This window comes from Vicia villosa, linkage group LG6 (assembly GCF_029867415.1).
Source record: "Vicia villosa cultivar HV-30 ecotype Madison, WI linkage group LG6, Vvil1.0, whole genome shotgun sequence".
Classification (NCBI taxonomy): Eukaryota; Viridiplantae; Streptophyta; class Magnoliopsida; order Fabales; family Fabaceae; genus Vicia; species Vicia villosa.
In genome coordinates, this window is record NC_081185.1 from 128499901 (window position 1) to 128511821 (window position 11921).

General features: G+C 30.3%; 1 protein-coding gene across 1 annotated transcript; it reads left to right on the forward strand.

Annotated features, from left to right (window-relative positions):
• Positions 1 to 8495: 8495 nt before the first annotated feature.
• On the forward strand, positions 8496 to 11319 carry LOC131612351 (NADH--cytochrome b5 reductase 1). Its single transcript, XM_058884146.1, has 9 exons — positions 8496 to 8763; positions 9402 to 9543; positions 9697 to 9787; positions 9901 to 9978; positions 10080 to 10160; positions 10260 to 10349; positions 10559 to 10624; positions 10724 to 10810; positions 10925 to 11319. Exons 1-9 carry the CDS (start codon positions 8655 to 8657, stop codon positions 11015 to 11017), a joined length of 837 nt encoding a protein of 278 aa, XP_058740129.1. The 5' UTR covers positions 8496 to 8654; the 3' UTR covers positions 11018 to 11319.
• The last annotated feature ends 602 nt before the right edge of the window (positions 11320 to 11921 follow it).

The window sequence follows — 11921 nt, forward strand, 5'->3', positions numbered from 1 at the left end:
TTTTTAGTACAATCATAAAATATATACAGAGAAATTTTATTAGGAGGTGATATTTAATATGCTAAGAGAAAAGGGATCATGCACTGATAGTGTAAAAAAGTTTTACACTGTCAACCAATCACGACCATGTATCCTACCAAGTCATACTGTTATTTTTAAATTACTGAGATGACATGGTAGAATGATATATTTTCATTGGATGACAGTGTAAAACTTTATTACACTGTTAGTGCATCACCCTTAAACCCATATGCTAAACTAACTAAAAGATAAATTTTATAAATACTACATTAAGCTTAAGTTATTCAAAAATATTTTAAATTTAATAATTTATTATCTATTTAATTGTAATAATTTAATTTATAAAATAAAATTAATCAACAATACATCTTCAAATATATAATAGATTTTTATAAAAAAAAATTAACAAACCATAGTATATATAATATTTTATCATAAAATATTTATTAAATTTTTCAAGAGTGTTTGCATTTCAAGTGTATAGTGTGTATGGGTGTGAAGCATGCCTACGAACCTCAATAGCTTAACTGAATAAAATAATCTAATTAAAAAAAACAGTGTGAAGCATGCCTATGAATCTCAATAGCTTAATTAGATGTCTTTGCAAACTAACCAAAATTAAAATAGTCAAAATATACACACTTAAAATTAATATCTTGGAAATACATACACATGAATATTAAAGTTTCTCCTTACATAAATATAAATTTGGATATAAATATATTTTTTCAAACGGCATATCCAGGTACTACATTGCTTTGTTCATTGGATTCTCTGATTTGACTTAATAATAAACCACCCATGGTTTTCTTTTCCAGCTGTTCACATTACCAATACCCACAGGAAGGGGCAAATACTTTGATCCATGATAAATGTGTCTTGTTTGCGTCACTTGTAATTTGTAACCAACTAATTAGGGCACTTGCAAGTTGCAATTGAGATTGTTTTGTTACTTTTTTTAGGACAAGATTAAAATAAAAGGAAAGAATAGAAAAATTATAATACTAAAAAAATAAGGCTTATGCATAGTGCTATGGGAATGTTATGTCATTTCAAAGGAGAGGTGTGAGTTAGAAGATAAACCATAGTAAATAAGTTGAATTTGACCATACAATCGGTACTTTAATTGTCTTCACCAAGAGTGTGAATAATTTTGAATTAAACTATCTTTAAAATTTTAGGGCAATACCACATGTTTATGACATTTTTTCAATTGGGCCTCATGAGGTTGATACAGAAGTATGATGAGGTTGATACAGAAGTATGTGTTTATGTAGCACTTTGATTTGATACAGAAGTATGTGTTTATGTAGCACTTTGATTCAATAATGCTCATATCTTTAGCTAGCGAAAGACCTTTGTGAATGACACAAAGTTTTGCGTGGAAGATATTTGAAAAATTTGGAATGAATTCAAAAAGGTTGTGCAACCAAGTTCCTGATGTGGCACGAAAGGTACCGCCAAAAGCAATATGAGTTTGTGTGTCGTTACAAGTTCCATCTAAATTAATAATGAAGTAGAAGTTGAGGGAGTTCCACTTTATGAAACAATTTTTTATGTGCCTTGTTTGAGGTTTACATAAGTAAATGTGAGAGGAGTTCACCCTGGAGTGGCAGCCAAAGAAAGACATATACATGATGATGGTTTCATGCGGTATTTATATAGAGTTTTAAATTCTCCGAATCGATCAAAACTCTGTGAAAAAGATGTTATGATGAGTACCGTGAATCTCATTTTTTAGCTATATCTTCATCCTAAGATGAGAAAAAACCTAAGTGAGTAAAATCAAGATAAAACAAGATTTCTAATGTCAGCTACAAGCACAAACACAATGAAGGAATTACTTCTTTTCTAGGTCACAAATGAAGCATATAGTTCAGGCGATCATGCTTCAATGATAAAGCGGATAGAGTGAAAGAACAAAGATGCGACAAGCAAGCCAAAAAGAAACTTGACTTTTTATAAGGAAAGTTTTCAAATCTAGTATTAGGATTGAGGTTCTGTGATAGGATCATGTAAATTTTGTAGTAGAGGATCCAAGAGTAGACACTTTTTGTTGGGTAATTGTCATTTATGTGGTCATACTAAATGGAGACATATCTTTTACATGGTTTATTTAAATTATACATGAATTAGAACTATGAAATTAGATTTTTACTCCGCTAGGAAATGGCCCTAATAAATTTTTTTAAAAGAGTCTTATAATTTATAGATATTTCATATGTAAAAAAGTTACATTTTTAAAAGTAAATACAAATTTTGAGTAAATATCTTGGATAAAAAAATTTGAGGTGTTACATATGCAAGCTTCATTTGAAGAATGTGAGACATGTTCATGATATTTGACTTAACTTGATTTAGGTCAAAGTCTTGGATATTGATGGTTATCACTAGGGGTGTTAGCAGTGCGGTTTGAACGATTTTGACTTAAAAATTCATATGAACCACAAGAAAAAAAGTGTGCGGTTTGGTTTGGTTCAGTTGGCTTTTAGAAATAAAACCGAACCAAACTAAACTAAACCAAACCAATGCGGTTTGGGACGATTCGGTTGGTTCGATTTTTTTACAAAAATTTATTAACCATACATACACATATAAATGACAACATAACTTTGTATTTAGTCATTTATACGTTATCAATTAACAACAAAATTCATCATATTTGGATAACAACTTTCTATTTAATATACAAAAATAAAATTAGATAAAAGTGGAATAAAAACACAAAATAGTAGCATAAAACAATATCAAAAACACTATAATGAAATAAAAAAAAGAAGAGATGAAAGATTAGAGAAGATGAAAAAGAAAGAGCAGAAGAGAGGAGAGATTATATAAGAAGACGAACATTAAAACATAATTGGAAAGAGAACAGTAGAATAAAAATAATAAGATTAAAAAAGAAAGAACTTGAGAGATGAAAGACTAGAAAAGAGTATGTGATATGTACTTGGAAAAGAAGATGAGAAGAAGGCGCAATACCACTATGAGAGATTTAAGAAGACTTAAACTGAAACTTTAAGTATGGAGAAGAGAAAATCATTTGTAATCGTAAGGCTAAGGCATAATAGGTTTAAGTTTGGGTTGGATATAGGTTAAGTGAATTTTGTGGTTGTAACATAATGCAGTTTGATTCGGTTTGGTTCAGTTTGTAAAATTCAAACCACAAATCGAACCGCGCGGTTTGTTTAAAAATGGCCCAAACACATTCAAAGCAAATGGAGTTTTTTGCGATTTCGATTTGGTTTGGTTTTGCGGTTTTTTATTTGACCGATTTAGTTTTGAACACCCGTAGTTATCACACTTACTTTGATGGCCACAACATACTTAAGATTGTCAAAGAGTTATCAGTGGTAGTAGAGGAGAAAAGTCCCCAATTCTTTACATTGTGCATGTAAAGATATGCAAGGAGGAAACTGATGCAGTTGAAGATGCATCTAGTGATTTATGACATACACGCTTTATTTTTAAATCTAAAGACTATGTATTATATGTCTTTAAGCACTTTCATGCAAGTGTTGAAAGATTAGAAGAACCTAAAATATGTTCGACTGGATAATGGTGGTGGATACAAAGTTTCATTTGAAGGGTATGACAAATATCATGGATAAAGCTTTAGTAGACTATTCCAACTACACCAAAATATAATGCATTTGTTAAGCATGACAACAAAATTCGGCCCAAGTCAATTTCGACCGCAACCACCACGAACTTAACGGGAAAAAAATCAATTTAAATAGGGGTGAGTGAGGGGAAATCTCGAATCTTCAAAATGGGGGTGAGGTGTCGATATCCACCACATATCTCCCATGCCCCATCAGGTCTACTCAAAATTAGAGGTGGAAAATGGGCATGTCTACATCATTTAGACCCACCCTGCAAAAGCCGCAAAAAAATAGTGTGGGGATGGGACAAGATATTTGAGGGTGCGGGTCTAAATTTTGACCCTCCCCGGATTAAAAGTCAAGGCGCGACGCAACGAGCTTGCAAGTATTATACCTTTTAAGCCTAAAAATACAAAAATCATGTAAATATCCATTTCTGTAAAAGTCCGCCAAAAAAGTGAGAGGGACGGGACGCACATATTAGAGGGAGCAAGCCTAAACCCTTGGCTTGCTCTGCACTAAAATGCAGACAAAAAGGACATGCCCGAGGGGCTGGACCCGTTTGGTCACCCCTACTCAAAATCACTAAATTACTCTTTTATTTATTAGTCTTATTACATATTTAGCCTTATTAAGATAACATATGTTTTTTTAATATTATTTAATATTTAGAATTTTGATTTTTAAAAGTTGTATTATTAATTAATGTTGAATGCTTCTATTTAATTTAGTTATTAGTTTGTAATGCTATGAAAAAATGAAGTATGAATATTTGAAAATACGTAAACCTATTTTATTTTGATGAAAAAGCTATAGTTTTAGGGGGCAGGCCGGGTCATGGAAGGCCATCCCTCCTTAAAGGCTAAGGTGTTTGTTTCATTTATTATTTTAATGTTCCTTTGAATTTAAGCTTTGGTGTTGGCTCATTGAAAAAATTGGATTGTGAAGACAAGTCTCTTAAGAAGATGTTTTGATGAAGACAAATTTATTTAAGAAGAAAAAGACTCAACAATGAAATAAGTGTTTCAAGTCAAGTTTCAAGTCTCTTAGGAAGGATGATTCAAAGATATGGTTTAACGAAATTAATTTGATTGAGCTATGGAAATTGGAATTTAATCAAGATAACCTACGGTACAATATGTTTTGATGATATAATCCTTATATTCTCAAATTAAATAATTCAAAAATCATTTCTATGCATTGTTTCAAAAATAGCAAAAAGTGGCATTGTTAAACTTTGATTTTCTATCCAAGCTTCTGATTGAAGAAAATTTGATTTTTCATATAAGGGTAAACGACTAACCCCTTGGTGAAGGGACCACGCTAATCGATTATCCATTCCATGTTTCCTTATTTTTTGCACGTTGTAACTAGGATAATCGATTACCCCTATGGTGCTAATCGATTATCCTTTGCTCCTTTTGAAAAATTACTGACATTTTGCATTATTCAATTACCTTTCTTCATTTGTAAACCTTTTCATAATCGTGACAATTGTTCATAATCATTTTTCAACAATTGCTTTTTGAAAATCAAGAGGTACGAGAATCACTATAAAGGAATTTTTTAATTCAAAATCACCTCTTTTCTAACTTATTTCTTACTATGTTCAAAACTTACCTCTTTCCTAACATAATATATTTATTTTAAATCAATAATAGATTTTTTCGTATATAAATATTATTTAGATCAATAATAATTTTTTCCCGTATACCTTTTTTGAATAAAAAATTTTAAAATCATAAATACCATCTTTCATATATAAAAATATTTAGATAATTAATAGATTTTTCTCATATACAAATATTATTTATGTTTAGTCATCGTTTACAAAAATATCTGCATCAATTGTAAATTTTCGTGTATACAAATATTTAGATCAATAATAATCTTTCATGTATACATTTTTTGAATAATTTTTTTTGGATCATAAATACCATTTTTTGTATATAAAAATATTTAGATCAATAATAGATTTTTCCGATATAAATATTAATTATGTTTAGGTATCATTTAGAAAAATATCTGGATCAATAGTAAATTTTCGTATATAAAAATATTTAAATTAATAATAGATTTTTTTCCGTATACCATTTTTTAATCAAAATTTTTTGGATCACAAATACTATTTTTCATATATAAAAATATTTTCCCATATACAATTATTATTTATGTTTAGGTATCGTTTACAAAAATATCTTAGTCATTTGTAAATTTTCGTATATAAAAATATTTAGATCGATAATAGTTTTTTTCCCATATACCTTTTTTGAATAAATTTTTTTTGGATCATAAATATCATTTTTCATATAAAAATATATTTAGATCATTAATAGATTTTTTCCCGTATATAAATATTATTTATGTTTATGTATCATTTAGAAAAATATTTGGATCAATAGTAAATTTTCGTATATAAAAATATTTATATTTATAATAGATTTTTTTCCCGTATACCATTTTTGAATGAAAACTTTTTGGATCACAAATACCATTTTTCATATATAAAATTATTTAGATCATTAATAGATTTTTCCCATATACAAATATTATTTATGTTTAGGTATTATTTACAAAAATATCCGAATCAATTGTAGATTTTTGTATATAAAAATATTTAGATCAATAATAAATTTTTTTCGAATATAAAAATTGATCGTACCTGATCAGACGGATCGTCAAGGCCTGCTCGGAACTGGATCTTTGAGAAGTGAAGGGGGGTGTACCTGTAAGGTACTCCGATGCTAAAGTAAGAAAGCGAGCAATTAGAGTACAAGTACGAGCTAAAGGTTAGAAGAGAATGAATACCTGACCCTCTAGTGAAAGAGGGTATTTATAGCCCCCAACGCTGAGCCATGATCTCGCTACTGGGCTGGATTCCCAGGCCCAATTAGGAGACTGCCAGGTTTCCTAGGCGGAAATATCGGAGATGCGTGAGTGCTCTCCGTTCTGGTCAACCACTTCGAAGTTCAAGGGAGACGCGGTCTTTTAGGGACCACGTGGACTCCGTATTATTCGGTGAGTTGGATATGAAGGAACCCTACGAGGAGGAGGGTCCTCGGCGAAATAGGTGCTCGCGGAGAGCACGCTTGACCTACTTGGGTCAAGGTGAGGAGATGAGTCCTCGTCAGGTGGGGTGCTCGCGGGGTGCACTCATGTCGGACACCAAATAACCTGCTCCAGTGTCGTCGGGTCCTCGGGGAGACGAGCACTGTTTGCCCTTTATGGGTTCAGGGATATTCTGGGCTTCTAAGGTTAAGTGGGCCGAAAGTAGATTGGGCCGAATCTTGGCCCAGTCCAGAACAAAAATATTAAGATCATTAATAGATTTTTTCCAAATATTATTTATGTTTAGTTATCATTTACATAAAAATATTTAGATCAATAATACTTTTTTTTTCTTGTATACCTTTTTTGATTAAATGTTTTTTGGAACATAAATACCATTTTTGTATATAAAAATATTTAGATTAATAATAGATTTTTTTTCATATACAAATATTATTTTTGTTTAGGTATCATTTATAAAAATATCTGACTCAATAGAATTTGACTATAAATAATAGTAGTATGTTACAATTGAATAAGTAATACATATTTTCATATATATATATATATATATATATATATATATATATATATATATATATATATATATATATATATATATATATATATATATATATATATATATATATATATATATATATATATATATATATATATATATATATATAGTTTTGCTATAATAGACCCACTTGTTTTTATGAAGGTCTATTTTAGCAAGTTTTAACTAAAAAAAATACTTAAATGCACTCTAAGGTGCATGTTGCTAAAATAGACCTTCATAAAAACAAGTGGGTCTATTATAGCAAAATTCATATATATATATATATATATATATATATATATATATATATATATATATATATATATATATATATATATATATATATATATCCTATTTACATCGATAACACATATTTTTTTGAAATGACATCAATAACAAATAATTTTTTTAATATTTAATTGTGCAAATATTATTTTAATTGTATAAACTTCATTAATGACATATATTAATATAGTAATATTTTGAATCATATAAATTAAAGTTAACGATAAGTGACACACATTTTTGTATTTTATCCAATAACACACCTTTTCAAGTATATTTTTATATTTATTTTAATTGAAATATTTTTTTAACTAAAATTATTATTATTTTCTTACTAAATATTATATTTTAAAATAAAAATTATTTCAAATTATATTTCTTCATTATTATTATTTAATTACTAAATTTAATTTTTAAAAATTAAATACAATTTTAAATGTAAATTAAAAATCATTTAAAATGATCATAATAATTTTTATATTAAAAAATAATTCATTAAAATATTTTAATTAATAATTTATTAAAAATAATAATAATAAAGTAACAAAAGTAAAAAGTGAAAAAGTGAAAAGTAAGTTGGAAAGTAAAAGGTGAAAAGTAAGTTGAAAGAAAAAAAAAACATTTTTTGCTTCAAATTATGTCCGAAAATAATTGTTACATTTAAGAAAAAAATTTGTCCTAATATTCACTTTAAATTACCAAGACAATTTTATATTTAATTTTCTAATTGTACCTTTTAATAAATAATTTTAATTTATTATTTTCTTACTTTAACATTAATGTTAATTTAAATACGCTATAGTTATTCAAAATAATTTAGTAAAATTGTTATTCTCTATTTCATTTAATAGTATTGTCGTTATTCTCTTTTTCATTTATTAGTATTTCTTACTTGTAAAATGATCAACAAATAATATGCTACTGATATTTTCTTATATTATAGATTATAGATTTATTGGAAAATTGATAGATTGGGCGAATTGATCAGCCACCCGAAGTTGGTAGTTGCACCAGATTCACTCTTTTTCCACACACATTCACATTACCTCACTCTCCTCACCTACTACCCAATACCCATTCTCTTTTTATTTTCCATTTCCTTCACTCCCATCCCAAACCCATTTTTTCAAATCATGGATTTCTTACAAACACCGGAAAATCAGATACTCGTGGGTGTCGCTGTGGCTGTTGTAGCTGTTGGGGTTGCTGCTGTCTATCTCTTTTCCTCTAAGAAGTCCAAAGGTTTCACCTTTTTTGAATTTTGTCTTTCGCCCACTTTAGATTCTTTGATTTTGATTTGATTTGTTCATATGGGTCGGTTGAATTTTCATTCTATGGAGATTTAGGATTCTGGGTCTATTTTTTTGTCTTGGTTCTATAATTAAAACAACGCCCAACATAGTTTTGTTGATATTTTTTTTATGAGGATTTGATGTTAATAAGGTTTTTTGTTTTTCCTATGATGTTTTGGTTGTTAATATTGTTCATAAAACTAGTAGTTATCAACTTGTTTTGCTATTGGCTATTGTATGTTTCTATATACCAAACATAATATTGTCAATCATGTGAATTTTTTATTTTGATTTTGATTGGAATGGTTAATTATGTGAATTTTTCATGTTTTTCTACTCATGGTGCAATTGGATGTTTATGTTTTTGACAAATTAGTAGCTGATTCATATGATTTGGTTGGAGATTGCATCAAGTTCTTGTTACTAGACAACCTTGCTTTGCTTGGTGGTTTAGGTTTATTGCAGTCTGGTTTTCTCTTGATTATCTATTTCTGTTTCAAAAATAAAGTTTTTTCATGTTATTTTGTTGGGTTTTGTTGTTTTTGTATATAGTTTAAACATTCAATCATGTCATGCATGTGCTTATAGGTATCTTGAACCCGGAGCAGTTCAAGGAGTTCAAACTTGTCAAGAAAGACCAGCTGAGCCATAATGTTGCTAAGTTCACTTTTGCACTCCCAACACCTACTTCTGTTTTGGGCCTTCCAATCGGACAACACATAAGTTGCAGGTTCTGTTGCCTTGTCCTGTTTCGTGTCCGTTTTTCATGTCACTCTAATTATTTCACCATATATTTATGTTTTGTATGGGTAAGTATAGTAGGAGTTTTTGCTTTATACCGATGTTTTCTTTTTATAACATGAACAAGCTACTTTCCGAACAGGGGTAAGGACGGTGAAGGTGCTGAGGTTATCAAACCATATACTCCTACAACATTGGATTCTGATGTTGGACATTTTGAACTAGTTATCAAGGTGTTTACTGAATTATCGATTTTATGTTTTATAACGCTTTTTGTAACTTACATGCAATATTCTTTGTTTTGGCCCTTAATCATTTGATTCTGTTTAAAATATTCCTTCATTAGATGTATCCACAAGGAAGAATGTCCCATCATTTCCGTGAGATGCGCGTTGGTGAGTATCTCGCTGTTAAAGGACCAAAGGTAAATTTCATTTTCTTCAACTTAGGAATGAACTTTTTTTTATACTGAGTGAAAGAATCGTCATTTGGATAGTTGGAGATTTAAGACGTAATTGCTTTCAGGGACGTTTCAAGTACCAACCGGGTGAGGTTAGAGCATTCGGGATGCTTGCCGGAGGGTCAGGAATCACTCCAATGTTCCAAGTATGTTATTAAGACATGATGTTTTTCTGTTCGTCGTTATGAAGAATATTCTTTTGTAGTTCTGAATGTTGTTAATTTGTTTGCTTGTTGTCATTCAAGGTTGCTAGAGCAATTTTAGAAAACCCGAATGACAAGACCAAGGTGCATCTTATCTACGCCAATGTTACGTACGAGGACATTCTTTTGAAGGTAATATACTAATATCATTTTTCCTTTCACTTGATATTGCTAATAGATATTGAAATTTAACCTTCAAAGTTCAAAATATTTAGTGCAAAAAATGATTTGAAAAATGTTTCTCTTAGAGGCAATATATACTATCCTCATCGATATCATAGATTTGTAATTTCCTGTCACTGACCAATGCCTATTGGAAATTTAATTATATGCTCTCGCAGGAAGAACTTGACGGGCTTGCTAGTAACTATTCGGACCGATTCAAAATTTACTATGTATTGAATCAGGTTAGTTGCTATGTCTTGTAAGAACGATTATTTTCTTGTCTCTAGCATTTGTTGCTTTTTCTTGTCTCTTGTATTGAATTTGTTATGTAATCTTTTTAGCCTCCTGAGGTATGGGACGGTGGTGTCGGATTTGTATCAAAGGAGATGATTCAAACACATTTGCCTCCTCCAGCACAAGATATTAAGGTAAAATCGTTTCCATTATTTTGCTTATTCCTACAAAATGATGTTTTTTTCTTCTGCATATTGAAAGTAAAAGGGGAGATAACTTATTAGAGACATGTTTTTGAGGATTTTCAGATATTGAGATGCGGTCCTCCCCCAATGAACAAGGCGATGGCTGCTCACCTTGAAGCCCTGGAATACGCTCCTGAGACGCAGTTCCAGTTTTGATCGATCGGCTTCATCACACAGTGCATTCCATGGCCTTAGTGATTAAGAAACTCTTATAATTTTTGTTTTGTTAAGAATCTGGGAACATTGAATCCACAATGCATTTAGATAGCTTTCTTGAGATTTGAAATCTGAAATAATTGCTTCTAGTGTGCTAATGAGACATTGAGATTGAACTCTATGCATCGCCTCATGGTCATGGCAACTAGTGAATTTCTGTAACAATGAAGAAGTGCTGCACATTGCTGCATCTTCGGTCTTTAGCGACTATTCGAATTGAAATAATTGGTTGTTATTTTCAAGTTGAACAGGATATTTCAATTTAAATAAGAAATTAATCTCAAATCGGCGAAGTAGATATATCTAAATTGATTATAACAGCACAAATTCAAACCAATTATTTTTTTCTCTCTACAAACACTTTCTCTTTTTCTCTTCACTCTCTAAAATCAAACACTACTTTCTCTTTGAAGTTCATCAAGAACAACAACTTCATCATCTTCATCAAGAACAAAATCACAAGTCTCAAAAACTCATTCAATTTTCCTCCGATTTCTCTCTCTACTCACGTGCTCCCTCTCTCTCTGATCACCCTCGCTCATGCCGCCACCACCACTGGCAAACCACTGCTGTCGCCTAGGTCTGCCGCGGGCTCCCTCCGCTTTTGCTCCGATTCATGATTTCTTCGCGGGTATCTCTTTCTCTCCTTCGTGCTATTCCAGCCCCGTGCTTATCTTTGTCATCGCACCTTGATTTGGTCTTTGATCCGGTAATTTCTTGACACTTTAATTTTTGATTTTTATGTTCATAAATTGTGCTTTGATTCTTGTTGTGAAATTGAATTTTAATTGTTGATTGTGGAATATAATTGGTCATGATGCATGATGTCGATTTGTTGCTTAAT